Raw genomic sequence first — 21,885 nt, 5'->3', positions numbered from 1 at the left:
GCACCATTCATCTGCATTTACCTTTTTGAAATCACCTCCTTAACCCTAACCAGCTATGCCACTCAACATGACCACTCTAATTTCACTCTCCGTGCACTCTCTCCATTCACTCTCTGTGCACTCTCTCTGTGCACTCTCTCCATTCACTCTCTGTGCACTCTCTCTGGCCCCTGTAGTCCCCAACAAGGGATCTCTCCCAGATGCCTACAGGCCACAGCTCAGCCTGTCCCTGAGGGAACCCTGGGAGTGACAGGAGACAGGGACAGGAGACAGGGACAGCAGACAGGGACAGGAGAGGCTGCGGGAAACCTGTAGGATACTGGCGGGGGGCATGCGGGGGTAGGTGGGGGCATGCGGGGGTAGGTGGGGGCAGGTGGGGGCAAGCAGGGGCAGGTGGGGGTAGGTGGGGGTAAGTGGGGGCCGGTGGGGGTAGGTGGGGGCAAGCAGGGGCAGGTGGGGGTAGGTGGGGGCCGGTGGGGGTAGGTGGGGGCCGGTGGGGGTAGGTGGGGGTAGGTGGGGGCCGGTGGGGGTAGGTGGGGGCCGGTGGGGGTAGGTGGGGGTAGGTGGGGGCAGGTGGGGGTAGGTGGGGGTAGGTGGGGGCCGGTGGGGGTAGGTGGGGGTAGGTGGGGGCCGGTGGGGGTAGATGGGGGCAGGTGGGGGCCGGTGGTGGCAAGCAGGGGTAGGTGGGGGTAGCGACTCACTAAATTTGGAGCCATAGTGTGTCAGTGTGTGGGGGCTTGACTATGCAGGATGGAGATGAAGGGTGCAAGTGTTACTGGCTGAGTGGTGTGTGCATGTCTGAATGGAGCTGAATAATACGAGTCATAATCAAAGCTAGCAGAGCCTCATACTTCACACTGGACTAATAAACACCACCATATCTACCATGGAGCAACTACAGCAGAGTTTAGGGCTCCCTGCTAATTCAACACACATGGACCAGCTCAGCCGTCAGCTCAGGAGAGACTCAGCTCAGCTCAGCAAGAGAGAGAGGGAGGGAGAGAGAAATTAAGAGTGTGTGAGAGAGAGGGGGCAGGAGAGAAAGAGGGAGAGAGAGGGAGGGGAAGATGGAGGGGGTGGGAGAGAGAGGGAGAGAGAAGGGGCAGAGAGATAGAGAAGCTAATCGGTCAATCATAGGAAATGATACACACAGGCAGGAGGGCTGGTGAAAGTGGGGAGGTTGCAGGGTGGTTGGTGAGTGGTGGGGTAGATGGGGGTGAGTGGTGGGGTAGATGGGGGTGAGTGGTGGGGTAGATGGGGGTGAGTGGTGGGGTAGATGGGGGTGAGTGGTGGGGTAGATGGGGGTGAGTGGTGGGGTGGTTGGTGAGTGGTGGGGTGGTGGGGTAGATGGGGGTGAGTGGTGGGGTAGATGGGGGTGAGTGGTGGGGTAGATGGGGGTGAGTGGTGGGGTGGTTGGTGAGTGATGGGGTGGTTGGGGGTGAGTGGTGGGGTGGTTGGTGAGTGATGGGGTGGTTGGGGGTGAGTGGTGGGGTGGTTGGGGGTGGTGGGGTAGATGGGGGTGAGTGGTGGGGTGGTGGGGTAGATGGGGTTAGTGGTGGGGTAGATGGGGGTGAGTGGTGGAGTGGTTGGTGAGTGGTGGGGTGGTTGGGGGTAATTGTTGGGTGGTTGGGGGTGGTGGGGTAGATGGGGGTAATTGTTGGGTGGTTGGGGGTGGTGGGGTAGATGGGGTATTGTTGGGTGGTTGTGGGTGGTGGGGTAGATGGGGGTAATTGTTGGGTGGTTGTGGGTGGTGGGGTAGATGGGGGTAATTGTTGGGTGGTTGTGGGTGGTGGGGTAGATGGGGGTAATTGTTGGGTGGTTGTGGGTGGTGGGGTAGATGGGGGTAATTGTTGGGTGGTTGTGGGGTAGATGGGGGTAATTGTTGGGTGGTTGTGGGGTAGATGGGGGTAATTGTTGGGTGGTTGGGGGTGGTGGGGTAGATGGGGTTATTGTTGGCTGGTTGTGGTGTGGCCCGGGTGACTGTAGGGTGGTTGAGGGCTGAATGGGGGGGGGGGGGGGGGTGCTTGGGGGTAAAGTGAGCAAACTGACAAAAAGGCAAGTGCAGCGATGGGGGGGCACCTTGCAACAGCTGGTCTCAATTAACTACCCTGGGGGTGGGGCAGGGGTTCCTGGGAGGAGGAGGAGGGGGGTCAGAGAACACTGGCGCCAGCAAAGGAGCAGTAGGTCAGGGAGGATGAAGATTATAAAAATACTGACGAGCAGTTGGACTCAGTATATGAGGGAGTGAGGGAGAGACACAGAGAGAGAGAGGGAGAGAGAGAGGGAGAGAGAGAGGGAGCGAGACAGAGAGTGTGTAAATGTATGCAACTGGAAGCTTTGCTGATTCAGTGCAACAGGATGTTTGGGAGGGCAACAGGGTGGCCTTTTAACTCAACTTCCTGTTGAAGATGTTCACAGTCAGCCAACAAAACCAGAGAGAAACAGAGAGCAAAGGAGAAGGGGAGAGAGAAGAGAGAGAGAGAAAGTGAGAAAGAGAGAGAAAGAGACAGTGAGTGGACAAAGCTGTGGACAGCAGCATAAATACGGCTGTAAGTTTGCTGTGTTTAAATCGTGCTGCGTCTTGTCTTATTGGACACACCCACATATCGCCATTACACGAAAGCTTCTATTCTTAGAAAAAGCCCAACTTCCAGCAGATGGATTGGTGCTCTAGGAAAAGAGACGGCGGGGCATGTTGGCGGAATACGTCGCTCTGTTTAGTTCAATTCCGTGGGGAACAACGCCCTCTGCTGGCGACTCCCTGCAACTACGTGAAGGGGAGAGAGCCGCAGAGAATAACAGCAGGTCAGGAGACAGATAAACGAACAAATAAATAACCGCTGATAACAGAAACGGTAACACGGAACAAACTTCCGAATACTGAATGAAAACCTAATAATATAGTCAGGACCAAACACACCCCAGTCATTATCCGCTAAACAGTTCATACTTACTCAGACGCAGGTAATTTACCCGTCCAATAATATTAACAACTTTGTTTTTAACCACTTCATGCGTTGTTTTGTACCTCTGCGTATTCGTTTCGGCATGGATTGCTGTTTTAACTCATACACTATCAAAATTGACAAAGTAACTTCGAGATCCCGCGGCTGAGCTTAGTGCGGCCCGTTGTCGCCCCCTACAGGTTTTGATAATGGCTCAATAATATGGAAATATTAGGTCAACATGCTGTTACTTTATGCGCCAGAAATGTAAGTTAAAAATAGTTAGTAAAAATAATAATTAAAGACATTACCAAACAGAACTGCTGTATAGTAATGTAAAGAAGAAAACACCTCCTCCCAAGGCGTTTACTCACGCTTATCTTCAGCGGTGTCAATTCCAGGTTCAGAAAGTAAAAGTCCTCACCAGGATTTTGCTCAGGCTTCCTGGATTGTGTTGATTCCACTAATGTCTAGCAAGCTTGAGCAAAATCCTGGTGAGGACTTTTACTTTCTGAACCTGGAATTGACACCTCTGCTTATCTTCCACAGACATTACTGCAGCCATTAAATTAACACCCACCCCTAACTACCACTAGGTGGCCCCCCAAGCTAGAATGTCAGACGTTCAATCCATCAATCAATCAAACTTTATTTATATAGCGCTTTTCACAACAGCTGAGATCACAGCTTTACATTAGTGTGGGTCCAACAGAATAAGACAAAGGCAACAGTGGTGAGCAATGATTCCCTGAGTCCGAGAGTAAGAAACCTCACGAGGAACCAAGACTCAGACAGGAGACATCGTCCCCCTCACCACCAACACCTTCTGTCATACAGCCCAGATCAGTACTCCACATTCACAATGCAAGTTACCCCAGGCTGGATATATGTACATGAAAAACATCCCAACAGATGTAGTCTGTTATCCCCGAAATGAAGTATACAGCTCATTTAAACCTTAATCATAGTTGGGAAGAACACAGCTTTTGTGTAGTGAGACATTCTGTTTTAAAACATCTTACATTACATCAGAAACTAACTTTTCCATTTGTGAGAGAAGCCTACAAATGCAAACTGGCTGGTCGCACGTTTTATTCACTTTATCGAAATATTCACTTTATCGATCATGAGTCATGTTCATTATATGTCATTATTCACGATTTGTTAAGGGTATGGTTTGACAGACCACAAGTAACTATGGTAGATAAATGCCAATCATGGATTATAATGCAACATATGCGTTACATTACACAAATCATTACATAGAATCATTCCAGTACTCATGGAACCCAGTTCCTGTAATACCCGTCTAGTCCACATGAAGACAGCTCATCAGGTGATGAACACCAACAGCACCAGAGTAAGGTCTTATTTCATCAGAAGTTAAAATGATTGCACAAATGCTGCTTCAATAAACACAATTCAAATCTAAAATTGAATATATAAAAAAAAAAAGTCTTGTGCAGGTATGGTGTGGTTGAACCGACGGAGGTCATTGAGGTATTCGTGTGGTGCAGGCCGTTCGTATCCAAGGGCCATCGTTAGGGTCTCGGAGGAAGCAGCGCATGGGAACGGCCAGCGTGTCGGTGCAGATGGAGGCGGAGCCACTTCAAGCCACACCCACAGTTTGTCTTCTCTGACATCACCTAGGTAACCTGGCCTCTATATAGCTTGAAATGAGTCTGCCCCTCAGGGTGACTGCGTTTGTTTTGAAGTGTTGTGTAATTAAATGCCCAGACCACTGCCACCCCACCATAACTTCAGAAGAGTTTTTGTTGAATAGCTGTAATTAAAACCAGCGTCCAAAGTGTTCCAAGGATGCAGGAAACGAGGCAAAATACAGAATTTGTGCAGTGACACCGAGGACAAATCTTCACTCTGGGCTTCAGGGTTCTAGATGTGCTCTGGAACCGTTAGGAGGGCATCCATGGGGTCTCGGTCCACACTGACATTCTGAAACATCAGAAGAAGAAAAAAAAACTTACCAGTTTACCAATGATACTCCACAGCTGATCTGAGGCACACCTGCCTTCTTACAGCCACACCTACACAGCTCAGCCACGCCCACACACCTCTGCCTTCTTACTGTCACGCCCACACAACTCAGGCACGCCCACACACCTCTGCCATCTTACTGTCACCCCCACACACATCTGCCATCTTACTGTCACGCCCACACAGCTCAGCCACGCCCACACACGTCTGCCATCTTACTGTCACGCCCACACAGCTCAGCCACGCCCACACACCTCTGCCATCTTACTGTCACGCCCACACACCTCTGCCATCTTACTGCCACACCCACACAGCTCAGCCACGCCCACACACCTCTGCCTGGTCACTGCCACACCCACACACCTCAGCCACGCCTACACATCTCTGCCTGCTCACTGACACACCCACACAGCTCAGCCACACCCACACAGCTCAGGGACACCTCTGCACGTGTTACAGTTTGTCCAGGCACACTGAATAAGACCGCCGTCACACGTCCATAACATTGTGAGAGGAAATGATAGAATGTGAGTATGTTCCACAATTAGGTACCTTCTTACTTTCTAAACAGAAATGTTTCTCAATAGATGGCTTATCAAATCATGCTCAACACATTCATCTACGTTCACATGTCTCAGGGGCATTTAGGAAACGTTAGGGTTGATTTTTTTTACGTTTAAAGGACATTTTATTAGTAAATGCAACTGCAATTAGAAATTAGAGGATCCAAGCACTGTTAAAATATCAGTGAACCCCTAAATAAACATAAAACCATTAGCACCCACACCCTCGAGTGCAGGAGATGATACATGCACAGCTAACGGCCCCGCCTCCGTCTCCCTACGACCCCACCTCCTCTCTCTTTCTCTGAATATTGAGGGCACTCTGTAGGCTAACGGACAGAATTGTAATTTATTTCCAATCATTTGGAAAGTCAAGTAAACCCTACTACATCAAAACCAGGAACCATACACCCAGTTTGACCTGTCTAAACCAGGAACCATACACCCAGTTTGACCTGTCTAAACCAGGAACCATACACCCAGTTTCACCTATCTAAACCAGGAACCACGCACCCAGTTTGACCTGTCTAAACCAGGAACCATAACCCCGTTTCACCTATCTAAACCAGGAACCATACACCCAGTTTGACCTGTCTAAACCAGGAACCATACACCCAGTTTGACCAGTCTAAACCAGTTTCCTATAGTGTATTTTATTCTTTTATATTGCTTGTGTACTGGGGAGGATGTGGAACATTCATTTGAGGTCACTGAGGCACACAGAAAGCTACCCTAGTGTTCCTGACACACTCTGATGCCCCCTGAAAAGCCCCATAGTTTTGTTCGGTGTTCCTAGCCTTCACACCAGCTCACGTCCTGGATGAGGTATTTATTGTAGGTGTTTCCTGCTGGTGTTTTAAACAGGTATTGGCCATGTAGGTCTACCTTGGTCAGAACCAAAAAATAAAAATAAAAATGAAAACACAAAGCCAGTAATGTTAGAAAAAAAATGAATTTTCAGAACATTCTGTGGAACCGAATAGCAATAGTAAATTATCACCCGTAACTGTTTATGAGTGAGGGAAATTAGCAGATGAAACGGGACTATAGATGACAGACTTTGGATTAGAGATTGTTAATTAGTGTAAATTACCCCAAGTGTCAGGTAGTAATATCCAACCACATGACCGTGATACCTGCAAGCTAAGATCATTCAAGCCCAGCTCAGGTAGGCTGGGAGCCTTGTTGGGGGCGGGGCTGGCCATTGGCTGGATGCGGTTGTGTCTGGAGGAGGGGGCGGAGCCAGCCTGAGCATCCTCACACTGGTGGAGAGGGATGTTTGAAGTCTGAACAAACTTAACATTTAGGCAGCCTTAAAATTCAGCTAAATGATGTTCAATTAAGTCACATTTTAAGACAGCCTGGACATTTTCTTTAGTTAAAACAAGAATGTCTTTATATGCCTCAGTCACCTTGACATTTTGGAATGTTTTATCAGCGAATGAACAGTTTTTTCTGTCGACAGAAAATGGCCATCAACAGGAAGGAGGCACTAATGAGGATCAGGGTGAGGTCAGTTATGGGGGAGATGAATGTCCAGGTTAGTTATGACTCTCTACTCAAGTTCCACAGTCACACACACTAAACCACAGATGACTGTAGCACAGAGCCACACACATGTGGACACAGCAAAAACTGAATTAAGACCTACACTGCAGATGTAGCACCCTGCACTGCTGAATTATCAATGTTCATTTGTGTCTAGCTGGACTTACATAAACCGCGTAGGTATTTAATTCAGCACTGGGGGTTGTTTAGCACAACACTGCAGCAAACACCATTAAATACTGCACTACTAAATATTACATCACTGTACTGCTGCAAACTTGTACCCTGCAACACACCACTTACACGAACAAGTGTGCAGCACAGGGTCGTGACCTCAACAATGTGCAGCACGTAATTACATAATTGTGACGCTTGGGCTACAAAGTAAGATGATGTCACAATAACAGGGCGCCCCCCGCTGGCCGAGAAACATAAGTGCAGGCATCAGAGCTGCAGTGCCAGGCAGAACACTGGCCCTCCCAACAGACACTCACCACAGGTCTGTCTCTGTGCGTGTTCACAGCCTCAATGTTCAGGAAAACTGGATCCACTTTACAGCCTGCAAAGCGAGGAAAGAGAGAGAGGAGGGAAAGGAGAGAGAGAGGGGGAGAGGGAGATGAGTGGGACGGAGAGAAAGAGAGATGGAGTAGTAGAGAGAGGGAAACCATTTTGGGAACTGTATATGAACAAACAATTGGGGAGAAAATCGTGGAATTTTACGATAGGCAGTAGTTAAGATTTGCTATGACTGAAATGACTGAGGACACCCACCGTAGGCCACAGGTGTGAGCTTAAGCACCGTGTGTAGAGGACACTTCAGGTAGGGGAGTTCATCTGAGTAGAAGAGAGACACCATGAACCACAGCCCATGAACACACCTCAGACCGTCAGAGAGAGCACCGTTTCCTGGAGGACATCCTAAACTCAACACTGTTTATATGCCAGATTTGACTGAAGGGCCATGTTTTTCCCCCAGGGTACCGTGACCCGTCGAGTCTGCACACCTGTGCGAGAACTCGCGAGAGCGAGAAAGAGCGCGTGGGCACGGACCCCGAGGCCACCCCAACGTGCTCACCTGCACTCTTGTCTAGGAAGTAGGCCAGCAGACACCTCATGACGGCCTGGTGACACACCACCAGCACGTTCTCCTGCCTCTCCAGCTCCATGATGACGGGCTCCAACCTGTGCACCAAGTCCTCGTACGACTGACACCACAGAGAGAAGCAGCACTCAACAAAGCAGCCAACACACCTGCAGGGGTGCAGGTACACAGGTACAGGTACACAGGTACAGGTACACAGGTACAGGTGTACAAGTACAGGTACAGGTGTACAGGTACACAGGTGCAGGTACACAGGTACAGGTACACAGGTACAGGTACACAGTATACAGGTACACAGGTACAGGTGTACAGGTACAGGTACACAGGTGCAGGTACACAGGTACAGGTGTACAGGTACAGGTACACAGTATACAGGTACAGGTGTACAGTGTAATGTCACAATAATGACACATTTTAATACAGATTTCCATCATTATCATTTACTATTTCACCCTCACTTCCACCATGAAATGAGCATGGTTACTGTAGTTTTGTACAGTACTGTAGGTCTGGTCATTTACACATTCTGACTTTTCTCTTAAGACAAATTGATCTGTGCTGAAAATTAAGCCTGTGTTGTCAATCATTCACTTATTTACATGTTATACATGACATGACATTAAATAAAGTCTTAAATACATACATTTTTTTCTGCGAAAATACTGATGAGAATTTAAACATTTTTTTTGTATGTTTACATCAGGTGTGATGCATTCTCGCTTCTAATTTCATTTGTTATTATTATTATTATATTACCTTTCATGAATGTGTGGTGGAGATTTTGCACTGTAATTGACACTAATTACACAAGACAACTATCAAAGAAAACCATAAGCTAGCTAAGAGCTCATGGTTCTTCCCGAGTGTGAACAGACTAGGATAACGCTGGTGTAATAACGCTGGTGTAATAACGCTGGTGTAATAACGCTGGTGTAATAACGCTGGTGTATTAACGCTGGTGTATTAACGCTGGTGTATTAACGCTGGTGTATTAACGCTGGTGTATTAACGCTGGTGTATTAACGCTGGTGTAATAACGCTGGTGTAATAACGCTGGTGTAATAACGCTGGTGTATTAACGCTGGTGTATTAACGCTGGTGTATTAACGCTGGTGTATTAACGCTGGTGTATTAACGCTGGTGTATTAACGCTGGTGTAATAACGCTGGTGTATTAACGCTGGTGTATTAACGCTGGTGTATTAACGCTGGTGTATTAACGCTGGTGTATTAACGCTGGTGTATTAACGCTGGTGTAATAACGCTGGTGTAATAACGCTGGTGTAATAACGCTGGTGTAATAACGCTGGTGTAATAACGCTGGTGTAATTACGCTGGTGTAATTACGCTGGTGTAATTACGCTGGTGTATTAACGCTGGTGTATTAACGCTGGTGTAATTACGCTGGTGTAATTACGCTGGTGTAATAACAGCTCCCACAGGTTCCACAGGTCCTGTCTCACCTCTCCTTTCGGGTAGCGGTACCGGTATTTGTCCTGGTCCCGAAGGGCAAACTCTTCTGGATAGTGTTCCTGAATCTCCTCATACGTCATTTCCTCACACACACCCTACAAGAACAGAGAGAGAGAACACACACACACACACACACATACACACACACACACACACACAGATACACACACACACACACACACAGATACAGACACACACACACACACCCACACACACACACACATGCATGCATGCATGCAGACAAACTGGTCATTTGTGACATCAGTAGTAGCTGCTGTAACAGGGTACAGTGGGTAAACCTACTCCTGGCCGTCTGCTGCATAGTGAAATAACAGAGGCCCTCCAATCACCTCATACAACCACCACTGTATTCAAATGATCACAGTGATCGGGTCAGGGCGACCGGGTCAGGGTGATCGGGTCAGGGCGGTCAGGTCAACCGTCATGAGTACTGCCTGTTCTTGTACACACATTGTAAATGATTTGTTGCTTCAGCTAAAAACTCATTAATTCCATGTTAAATAATAAGTCAGTCATTCTTCACATATTAAATGTCCAATTAATTTAAGGATTAAACAACAAATAATATGTTGTAGTAAACTGAAATGGCATGACGGTAGTGTGAGGTATGACCGTGGTGTGTCTGTGAGGCGTGTGTGTGTGGCGTGTCTGTGTGAGGTGTGACTGATCGACTACTCACTGCGTCGATCTCGTTGAGGGCTTTCCATTGCTCGTAGGCCACGCCCACTCCCTCTGCCGTTTGGATGGTCCTCCTCATGTGACTGGTCCAGATCTTCAGGTCCGGGATACACTGGCCCCGAATGTACTTCCCAAGAGCAGCGGCAAACTGGGATGGAGAAGACACACTTCAGAACACACACAGACCCCGCACACACACATCAGAGCACACACAGACCCCGCCCACACACACCAGAACACGCACAGACCCCGCCCACACACACCAGAACACGCACAGACCCCGCCCACACACACCAGAACACGCACAGACCCCGCCCACACACAAGAACACGCACAGACCCCGCCCACACACAAGAACACGCACAGACCCCGCCCACACACAAGAACACGCACAGACCCGGCACACACACAAGAACACGCACAGACCCCGCCCACACACAAGAACACGCACAGACCCCGCCCACACACAAGAACACGCACAGACCCGGCACACACACAAGAACACGCACAGACCCTGCCCACACACAAGAACACGCACAGACCCTGCACACACACAAGAACACGCACAGACCCCGCCCACACACAAGAACACGCACAGACCCCGCCCACACACACAAGAACACGCACAGACCCCGCCCACACACAAGAACACGCACAGACCCCGCCCACACACCAGAGCACACGTTTGTAACTCTGCAGCAGAGAGTCCAGACACACACCTGATTGTGTACAGAACACCAAGCACAGTGTGTGAATTCAGCAGTCTGGCTAATCAGGAATATGGAACAATGCAGTATGGAACTGAACATGCGATTTTATTTTTCCATATGAACACACCAGAACTGCTTTTCAAAATGTATCATTATTGTGTATATAATTATATATATAGTATACAAGTATAATTATAGAGTTATACGACTGAAGCATTTAAAACACGAGTCCCTCACTCCTGTGTGGAAGGCCGTGTATCAGAAACCTATGCACTGTGCCCTATAATACTGAATGCTAAGGTCATTATATGAAGACAGCATTGGGGTAGGAACATCATAGCAACCTTGTTTCCACGGGGTGAGAGGCCCGAATCGCCCCCGATACGGCCAAGCAGGTTCAGGTCACTCTCGCCATGACGGCACAAGTAAATAGTGCGTGGTGTGACGTGGATGTTCATCAGATAGTAGACGATCCTGCTCTGAATGTGGTCCTGCACACGATTCACCAAGTACCTGCTGCCTACATTAAAGATCTTTATGTAGGACAGGTTTCTGAGAGATGGAGACAGACACAGAGAGACAGACAGACAGAGAGATCAGTCAGAGCCAGAGAGTGTTTAAAAATACATACCTGGAAAAAACACAGTGGACAATCTAAATAAAAGATTAATTAATAAAAAAAACATTTGTGTTTAAAGATGTAAGGAAATATGCAGGATACAAGTCCCATCAAAGTGAAGTGGTGCTCAGACACCAGAGCCCAGAACTTCATCAAACCAACACCCTTTTAATCAACATATTGTTTACATAAACAAGTCATCTCTGGACTTAAAATGGTTTTATCAATAGGTGACGCTGGCCCCAATTGAGTGTTTCGGATATTTCACTATGAAAATGCCTCGTGTGGAGGTGTAAACCTCGACGACGTTTGCTGGAGTGTTAAACCTCACCGGTCACGGTCTTCATCCAGGGGCACATAGGAGACCTTGTAGCACTCGATTCTCTTCAGGAAGTCGGCCACTGCCTCTTCTTTATCACAGCCCACATAGTCAGGACTGCTTAGCTTTACTTGCTGTTGGGGACAGAGTCACCAAAGCTAGACACAGACCAACATCTACGGACCAAGCGAGAAGACATGCTGTTCTTCAGACGTCAGTCAGTACACACACAGTAAGGCCTCATGCATTTCTGTGATTTAGCACTTAAACTCAACACGTTCAGTTTGAGCACCTGAGGCACTATTATTGGTCAGTCTCCAAAACTGAAGCCTTTTTTAATGGCATTTTGGAGCAACAGCTATTTAGATGTTCAGGAGATATTCAGGAGAAGTTTGGGAGAAACCCAACGGCTGGAACTGTAACCCTCCCCCATTGCCATGTTCACCCCTCCCCCTCCCTGTGCAGTCGTTTATTGACCTCCGTCTCTCCTCGGTAGGAGGGCTCCCCCAATTCACCATTCTCTGTCCCTCTGCAGACACACAGTCCCCTCTGTTTCAGCCTCCACTGAAAGAGTGGACAGAGTCCACACTGTATCCAAAACATCTGAACACATGGTGAGGAGCTCGAAGCAGGTTTCACTCACAGAGCTCTGTAAAAATGACCAAACAACACGATTCTGTTTCCTTCAGAAAACTTCACAGCAAGGATTTACAAAAACGAAGGAAACAGGAAGTCCTTTTATTGCCCGGAGACCAATTAAGTTATAAAAATGACAGAGACGGACAGAGACGGACAGGGACGGACAGAGACGGACAGGGACGAACAAAGACGGACAAAGATGAGGAGCCTAAGGCAGCCACAGGAAACTTATGGTTGAAGAGCGCACAGACAAAATGGAAGAGAAGCCAACACAAGTCTGCAACCAAATGGTTTAAACAAAGTCAGGCAAACGTAAGTGAAAGTAAAGGTGTACTATAACTAGGATGAAAACTAGGAGAATCCAACCCAGCATTCCTCTCTTACATCTGGGGTGTTCTTGACTGTTTTAAAGTGACCAGGCTGTAACCTCTGCATAAGTGGATTACATGGAGCTACTGATTCTTTCTCAGCATTCCTCAGGAGTGTAAAATGATCGTGATCATATCAACCTGTGCTCACCTCTCTTCACTGGTCGCCAGTGAAACTTAGAAATTGATTTTAACGTTCTGGTTCTTAGTTATAAGGCCTTATATGGTGAAGCACCTGATTACATTTGTGAATTGTTGGTTTCGCAGTCAGATTCTAGGTCCCTGGGATCTAGTAATAAAGTCCAGGACTGTACTGCAGCGATAGGGAGATTGTGTTTTTGTCGCACAACTCCTTTTGAAACAGAATGACGGCTGGAAGGAAACAGCCTCACCACCTTTCTTAATCTCCCCACTGGAAAACTTAATCCTAACAACACAACGGTCAGATTTTACTTTAGCAGATTATTTTATGATCAAAGTGAGTACTTGGGGGTGGAGGGTGGAGAGTGTAGAGTGGAGGGTGGAGAGTGGAGGGTGTAGAGTGGAGGGTGGAGGGTGGAGGGTGGAGAGTGGAGGGTGGAGAGTGTAGAGTGGAGGGTGGAGAGTGGTGGGTGGAGAGTGGAGGGTGTAGAGTGGAGGGTGTAGAGTGGAGGGTGCAGAGTGGAGGGTGCAGAGTGGAGGGTGTAGAGTGGTGGGTGGTGGGTGGAGAGTGTAGAGTGGAGGGTGTAGAGTGGAGGGTGCAGAGTGGAGGGTGGAAAGTGGAGGGTGTAGAGTGGTGGGTGGAGAGTGGAGGGTGGAGAGTGGAGGGTGGAGAGTGGAGGGTGTAGAGTGGAAGGTGGAGAATGGTGGGTGTAGAGTGGAGGGTGTAGAGTGGAGGGTGGTGGGTGGAGGGTGGGGGGTGTAGAGTGGAGGGTGTAGAGTGGAGGGTGTAGAGTGGAGGGTGGAGGGTGTAGAGTGGAGGGTGGAGGGTGGAGAGTGTAGAGTGGAGGGTGTAGAGTGGAGGGTGGAGAGTGGAGGGTGTAGAGTGGAGGGTGGAGAGTGGAGGGTGGAGGGTGTAGAGTGGAGGGTGGAGAGTGGAGGGTGGAGAGTGGAGGGTGGAGAGTGGAGGGTGTAGAGTGGAGGGTGTAGAGTGGAGGGTGGTGGGTGGAGAGTGTAGAGTGGAGGGTGTAGAGTGGAGGGTGGAGAGTGGAGGGTGGAGAGTGGAGGGTGTAGAGTGGTGGGTGGAGAGTGGAGGGTGGAGGGTGTAGAGTGGAAGGTGGAGAATGGTGGGTGTAGAGTGGAGGGTGGTGGGTGGAGGGTGGGGGGCGTAGAGTGGAGGGTGTAGAGTGGAGGGTGGTGGGTGTAGAGTGGAAGGTGGAGAATGGTGGGTGTAGAGTGGAGGGTGGTGGGTGGAGGGTGGGGGGTGTAGAGTGGAGGGTGTAGAGTGGAGGGTGGTGGGTGTAGAGTGGAAGGTGGAGAATGGTGGGTGTAGAGTGGAGGGTGTAGAGTGGAGGGTGGAGAGTGGAGGGTGGAGGGTGTAGAGTGGAAGGTGGAGAATGGTGGGTGTAGAGTGGAGGGTGTAGAGTGGAGGGTGGAGAGTGGAGGGTGGTGTGTTCTGTACCTTGATGTTTTCTGCAATGATCTCAGGGTCATCACAGACAGACTCCACAAAGAACACCTGTGAGGGGAAGTGCTCAGTGTCACCAGACGCACACGACGTGGAGACGGTGTGTTGAGTGAGGACAGATAACGCACCATCTCAGAACTACATTTGGTACACGCGTACGCTACTGACCAAAGGAAGCTACGCACGCACTGGTTCTACAAACTCATTAAAACATTGGACAGAATTTTAAAACAAGCACTTGGAATTATTTAGACAGGAAAGGACTTCGCCCACAGACAGCAAACCGTTCCCATAGTCGTGATCTCCCTCACCAGTCAAGCACCATGTGGACTGCTTAGCTGTTTGGGGCAAACTCCTAAAACCTGGACTCACATCATCACTACACAAGTACTACATCAGCACTACACCAGCAGAACCCTTCAGAAGCTCCCTGATCGGCCTCCACCACAAAGCGTTAGTCCCTTACTCCCAGATCATTAGGCTTACTCTAAGTCTATGGATATTTGAATTAATTAACAATAAATTTGAGCTCAAATTACTAAATTACAGAAACCTGTGTTAGTTATTAAAGATATAAAAAAAATACTGAAGCTCATGTAAATAAAGATATTACTAAATTACTGAACCCAATGTTAATAAAGGTAATACTGTTGACCGTTCCTTAAAAATATATGTTTATATTTGCTAAGCTAGCAGCTTCCAGGCCTTTGATCAGTGGGATCTTGAAGTGCGGGGTGTCCACACTCACTCACTTTGTAGCCGTTGTCTTTAGCAAAGGAGAGGATTATCTCTCTCCGCTCCTGCGTTGTGTTTGTGGCATCAAAGACCTAAAGAACAAAAAGGATGCTGTGATATTCCATCTTCCGCAAAACAACAAAATAACAGACAAGACGATTTTGGACGGCGTGTCCAAGCAGAACACTGGAGGAGCAAGGCTCATCAGCGCTCAAACGTCTTCAGCAGGAGTCTCAGTGCTCACACACGTTTCAGCGCTCAAACGCCTTCAGCGGGAGTCTCAGTGCTCACACACGTTTCAGCGCTCAAACGTCTTCAGCGGGAGTCTCAGTGCTCACACACGTTTCAGCGCTCAAACGTCTTCAGCGGGAGTCTCAGTGCTCACACACGTTTCAGCGCTCAAACGCCTTCAGCGGGAGTCTCAGTGCTCACACACGTTTCAGCGCTCAAACGCCTTCAGCAGGAGTCTCAGTGCTCACACACGTTTCAGCGCTCAAACGTCTTCAGCGGGAGTCTCAGTGCTCACACACGTTTCAGCGCTCAAACGTCTTCAGCGCGAGTCTCAGTGCTCACACACGTTTCAGCGCTCAAACGTCTTCAGCGGGAGTCTCAGTGCTCACACACGTTTCAGCGCTCAAACGTCTTCAGCGGGAGTCTCAGTGCTCACACACGTTTCAGCGCTCAAACGTCTTCAGCGGGAGTCTCAGTGCTCACACACGTTTCAGCGCTCAAACGTCTTCAGCGGGAGTCTCAGTGCTCACACACGTTTCAGCGCTCAAACGCCTTCAGCAGGAGTCTCAGTGCTCACACACGTTTCAGCGCTCAAACGCCTTCAGCAGGAGTCTCAGCGCTCACACATTTAGCAAATGTCTCAGAGCTCACGTGTTCAGCAGGAGTCTGGAAGTCTCAGCGCTCACACACATGCATGTCGCCAGCTATATAGCTGTGGGCACCTCATTCTCACAGGGCTACACATTTCTGCGTCCAGTTAATGCTCATCGGTGGGAAGGGGTCATTTGTTTTTTTTAGGCAATAACTAAATGCTCAATGGTCAATTTCTTTGCCATTTTAAAGAATGTCAATTCTCTGATATAAACAGAGCAGGTTGTCCTTCATCAGCCTATAAAAGCATGTGTGTGTGGGAAAATGTGTGGGGAAAAATGCTCAATATAGTAACTGCTAATGGTTTTCCTTAAGATGTCCGGAATACCAGAAGAGCTTTCAAATATACAAATGCACGAATTTGCAAACACAACATATTAACGGCCCAGTATTGAATAACAGCTGGTATTGATTAAGGGCCCAGAATTGATTAAAGGCCCAATATTGATTAAGGGCTGCTGTTGTTAAAGAGATAATTGTTGTTAAAGGGCTAGTACTATTGACTAGATGGTGTAGTTAAAGGTGTCTGTCCACTTACCGCAACCTGGCCATGATCCTGAGTGAAGTAGGCAGAAACATCCTTCAAAGCAGAAAGGGCACAAGCTCTGTACAGACAATCAGACAGACAATCAAACAGAGAATCAGACAGAGAAATAGTGAATAGGATAGAGAGCAGACAGAAACAGGGGGGGGGGGGAGAAAGCAGCGTTTAGGTATCAGTATCTAATTGAACGTATCGTATCGAACATTTTCAAACGATAATCAGCACTACACATGAACAGCATATCCAAACAAGTAATAAAAGTACATAATGTTGTTGAAACATTGCTGATTTTTTTTTATGTAGATTTCTCAGTTTTAGCTGTTAGTACATAAATACTAGTATTACTAATATAGTACTCATATTACTAACATACTAATATACCTAATTTAATAGTAATATTGCTTACTTTCTTTAATAAGGAATTCAATCAGCTGCACAGACAACTGTATCATGTTTACTGTATCATGTTTACTTGCGAATTTTCATGGCTTCTTCATTGTCTGGACGAAAGAATTCAAAATTCGAGTAGGCTCGAACAGCTTCCCTGCGATACTGCCCCACATTGTACACTACGAACATGAATAAAAAAAGGATAAACATCTTAATAAACAGATCTTAAGAAGTTTTAATAAACAGATGCTTTTTCATCTTGCTGCACTTTGTTTTTTTAAGCTTATTGAGTACTATCACAATTAAACATACACAACCGAATCTACGGTGAGCATTGAAGACACGTTTACCTTTGGTGGGGACTCCGATCCAGTTGAGGTAGCGTGTGAGCTTCTTGGAGATGTAGGTCTTCCCTCTGGCCGGGAGGCCCACCATCACGATCATGGTGGGGGAGTTTGTGAACTGCGGTACGGAAGCTGGAGCAGAACAGAAGAGGGACAAAGCCATCAGAGCTCAACACCACCTCCCACAGGCCAGCGTTTCAACACCAACCTTACAGTCCCAGTACCAGAACAGGGAATTAGTAGAGACTGCTTCTGTTGCCATGCACACTTCATTAAAACCCCTACCCTTTGTATGATGTTTTGATCACTGGTGTGTTTGTGACAGGTTAATCAGGCACTGGCATTTGATTAGGAGGAGATGCAAACTGATGATTTCTAATGTATAAATGTCTGAATTAATATGGGTGGTGTAAGAAATATTATATTAGGCCTAAATATCAGAAATATTATAGGGAGTAAAACTGCACACAAGGTTACTACAGTGACAGGTTTGGTACAGAGTTCCTTATTCAGCAGTAGAAAATTGCTTCTGAAGATCTGTTTCCAAGTCAAATTGATTTAGGTTCAAATCAGATTCAAAGGAACCAGGTGTACAGTCCTAATGAGCCCAAAACTCCCTCAGGTGTGGAAACCGTGTGAGGACAAGACTCAAGGGGGAGCTCTTCCTCTGAGCATCACATACACTACCAGTCAAACGTTTGGACAATCCTACTCTGTTTATACTATTCTCAACATTACAAAAACAGGGAAGAAGCCAAAACAATGAAAGAATACATATTATTGTGCTCCAATACATATTAGAGTCTTTGAAGTAACGATCCTATATTTAGATGACAGCTTTGTAGAGTCTTGGTGTTCTTCTTCATGAAGCTGCATCTATGACACTTTCCTATCAGTCCTGAAGACATTCTCACATATGCACAGCACTTATAGAGCGAGGAACTAAAGTTCTTAATTGTCTGAAACTGTTTGCTGAAGGTGCATTTAAAACTGTGTGTGGGTGTTGAAAATTCATATAAAACACCTTTCCCAAATTATATTTTTCTTATAAACATTTTTTACTATTAAGAATATGCATTTTGACAGGTGCATCCAATCTTTTGAATATTTTTGGTAGTGTATATGTACATACATGGTTCATGAGGGTAACGACTGAAACAATTTACACAGAGCAGGTCCAGGACAAGGCACAGGGCAGAGGGCACTGGGTACAGTGTCAAGGACAGAGCACAGGATCCATCAATCCTCTGACTTTAGAGCACAATTCTAGAGCACATTCTATGTTTTAGAAAATTTATCAGAAAATGTTTGAAAGCCTATTAAGTCAAGCTATAGAGCAGGTGGAACTAATAAAGTGTCAGTAAATACAGCATGGGGATCATTTTAAGGATGATTAGCAAGAGACAACGCTTGATGATCAACAATCTACCAATGATCCGGTAGATTTACATGATTCACTCCAATTGATGAATATCTCCATGGAAACATAGTACTCCTACTCATTTAATTGCAGAGTACAAAATTAGCTCTGTGTACATAAACTGTTCGTGTGTGTGTGTGTGTGTGTGTGAGATTACACTGAGTCCATCGGCTGTGTTTGCATCTACTGAGGTTAATGGCCCTGAAGTCATGGTCTAAAGCAGAGTCACCATGTGTTCCTCTCCTGACCAGAACCTTCAAAACTCATGACAAGAACACAATACCAGGATCCTTGCTATGTGAGTCAGTGAATGTCCTTTCTATGATAAAGTCTAATAAGTTTGATTACACTGACGTCCTCTGAAAAAGAAAGAGAGCGAGAACAAGAAAGCCACAGACACACTTACACCCTCTTCTTCTTCTCAGTTTACTGCTCATCCATGGAACCCAGATCTTTTCCAGGGGATTCTGGGTAAGAGCACTTTGCAGGTGATCCATTTCCACAAAGCCACAAGCCCTGTGAGCCAGCGACAGCTACAGATACCTAACCAGCCGGGCCAGACGATACATGAATGTGTATGATGGTCTTCTTCTGCCTAAATAGTGAACATGCATGGGCTGTCATAAAAAGCAAAACCAATCAGGAGCAGCCTAACACCTATTGGGCCCCTCCCCTTTCAGCGGACTGACCTGAGTTACCTCATTCTGCTCAGGCTAACCACCACAGACACAACTCCACAACCTCACCACAGAATTACACCTTACAACTCCACAATCTCACTGCAGACACAACTCCACAACCTCACCACAGAATTACACCTTACAACTCCACAACCTCACCACAGAATTACACCTTACAACTCCACAACCTCACCACAGAATTACACCTTACAACTCCACAACCTCACCACAGACACAACTCCACAACCTCACCACAGACACAACTCCACAACCGCACCACAGAATTACACCTTACAACTCCACAACCTCACCACAGACACTGCAGTCTCACAAGACTCAACTCCACAACAGGTTCAACTCCACAACTACAGAACAGACACAACTCCAGTACCTTACCAGACACCAGTCCACAACAGACACAACTCCAGAACCTTACCAGACACCAGTCCACAACAGACACAACTCCAGACCTTCACAACAGACACAACTGCAGCCAGCAGGAGACTGCACTTGGGTTGTGAGGATGTTATACAGCTGTTAATTCTATACTGGATTTAAATATCACCAGAACACTAATAATTTCCCTAATGTTCATTTATGCAGTCATTAAATACACACACTAGACACACACTATATATACACACACACAATACACACTGTTCCTCATCCTCAAGTCTGCCAGACAGCCCAGATGACTCTGTAAGCCAACACCTACGTTGAGAAAATAGCACTGTGCACTGTGTGCTGGTGGTTTTGGCACATATGTGGTGGAGTAACTATCTAGGTCAGGGACATGTTGAGTAGCAGACACCTTCTCCAGAGTTAACCCAGCACTGAACCAACTGTGGACCACTCATATTTATTAGCATTTTCAACACCACCTCCGTAATTATGGCTTAATCCAGCCTAAGGCAAAGAAGGTGGCTCTTGTAATTCTGGTCGCAAACCATTAATCACTTCTTCCATCGCTTCTTAGTGCAGAACAGGACACGCATCCTGTTCGTCTGGTTATTCCCAGATTAGTGGACGAACTAGTTCTGTTGAGACATTCCTTCAAATACCTGACGGAGGTGCGCGCTGCGTCCTTCTGACAGGATGGCGTTAAAGCTCGGAGAGACCAGGCTGGTGAACCTAGAGCTACCGAGAAACGAGTACTTACAGTGTCCCGGGGTGACCGGAACCACGGATGAAGGTCAAACCCAAATCTTATATAAACCGAGAGCCAAACGCACACGGCGCGGTAAGAATCCTCACCTGTACTCTCGCATCGGACGCGGTTCCGAATCTGTGGTCGTTTGGGCTCCATTGCAGCGCGCAGTTCACCAACGTGGACACGCACGACCGAGTCGGGACTACCGGACTGTGGGCTGCCGGTAACGGTCCGGTCGTGTTGAGGTCCCTAACTGGCGCCCCCCCCTCGCCGCAAGGACATCGGATCTAGCAGAGCTTATTTTGCCTTCGCGGAATTTCAATAACAGACACAGATGTTTACGAATGAATTGCCCGTCAATCAAAAGCAATAACCTGAACTGCCATAAAAGTTACAGTCACGCCTGTGGTGGTGTGTAATAATAACCTCAGAAATAATAATAATAATAATAATAATAATAATAATAATAATAATGAAGTTAGGCGCATGCATGAATGTTCTTGCAGCCACACACGTGAGCCGTACACCACGACCACGCGTTCACGTCGGGCGGTGTTTACACGCCTGTCGCACCGGACACGACCGAGTCCGTTTAACTTGGTCCGTGAAAACAGCCCCGAGCCGCCGGTTACCGGGAAAACTATTACGGTGCGCGAACTCGAGCTCGCGTGAGTGCTCCTATAAATAACGGGGCGCGCGTTGTATGTTCGCTCTCGTTTTACACGACACGTCAACGTCACTCACCGTGTGGTCGTTGGTACCGGGGCGCCGTGCCGGGCCCCTCCACCACCGCTCTCATAACCGACGCGCCCTGCATGGTCTAACCGCTGCGTCTGGACTCCCGTCCGCGCACACGCGGCGAGCTGTACACGCGGAACACTGTAGCAGCTCCGCTCAGCGCTCTGGGTCCGGAGGTGGCGGCGAGGCGCGCGGATCCTCACGTGAACCCGCCCTCTTCGCGCGCGTCATCACGTGAACCCGCCCTCTTCGCGCGGACCACCATCACGTGAACCTGACCTCTTCGCGCGGACCACCATCACGTGAACCCGCCCTCTTCGCGCGGACCACCATCACGTGAACCCGCCCTCTTCGCGCGGCCACCATCACGTGAACCCGCCCTCTTCGCGCGGACCACCATCACGTGAGCGCGCCCAA

General features: G+C 47.8%; 1 protein-coding gene across 5 annotated transcripts; it reads right to left on the bottom strand.

Annotated features, from left to right (window-relative positions):
- Positions 1–3,574: 3,574 nt before the first annotated feature.
- On the bottom strand, positions 3,575–21,682 carry LOC143525258 (6-phosphofructo-2-kinase/fructose-2,6-bisphosphatase-like). 5 transcript variants are annotated; one of them, XM_077018958.1, is made up of 15 exons: positions 21,475–21,682; positions 17,487–17,612; positions 17,219–17,315; positions 16,741–16,807; positions 15,338–15,412; positions 14,580–14,636; positions 11,985–12,106; positions 11,379–11,586; positions 10,326–10,472; positions 9,616–9,720; positions 8,127–8,256; positions 7,823–7,885; positions 7,546–7,610; positions 6,640–6,765; positions 3,575–4,898 (listed from the first exon to the last, which is right to left on the bottom strand). In XM_077018958.1, the coding sequence occupies exons 1-15, from the start codon at positions 21,545–21,547 to the stop codon at positions 4,839–4,841; spliced, it is 1,521 nt and encodes a 506-aa protein (XP_076875073.1). In that variant the 5' UTR covers positions 21,548–21,682; the 3' UTR covers positions 3,575–4,838. The 5 variants fall into 5 exon arrangements, with proteins under 5 accessions (XP_076875073.1, XP_076875074.1, XP_076875072.1 ...); XM_077018959.1 differs by lacking the exon at positions 21,475–21,682 and adding an exon at positions 20,835–21,056; XM_077018957.1 differs by lacking the exon at positions 21,475–21,682 and adding an exon at positions 19,307–20,476.
- Between the last annotated feature and the right edge of the window lie 203 nt (positions 21,683–21,885).

Source organism: Brachyhypopomus gauderio, chromosome 10 (genome assembly GCF_052324685.1).
Source record: "Brachyhypopomus gauderio isolate BG-103 chromosome 10, BGAUD_0.2, whole genome shotgun sequence".
Classification (NCBI taxonomy): domain Eukaryota; kingdom Metazoa; phylum Chordata; class Actinopteri; order Gymnotiformes; family Hypopomidae; genus Brachyhypopomus; species Brachyhypopomus gauderio.
The sequence above is the reverse complement of the archived record's forward strand: the minus strand, read 5'-3'. Positions and strand labels throughout refer to the sequence as shown.

What these genes read in the sequence shown, in the direction of transcription:
- LOC143525258 (XM_077018957.1), bottom strand. Translation starts at nt 19,397, where the DNA reads ATGGATCACCTGCAAAGTGCTCTTACCCAGAATCCCCTGGAAAAGATC. An exon ending in CTGGATGAAGACCGTGACCG is followed by an intron (nt 11,587 to 11,984) that starts GTGAGGTTTAAC and finishes TCCATCTCTCAG; the next exon opens with AAACCTGTCCTACATAAAGA. An exon ending in TGAATGATCTTAGCTTGCAG is followed by an intron (nt 4,899 to 6,639) that starts GTATCACGGTCA and finishes CTGATGTTTCAG; the next exon opens with AATGTCAGTGTGGACCGAGA.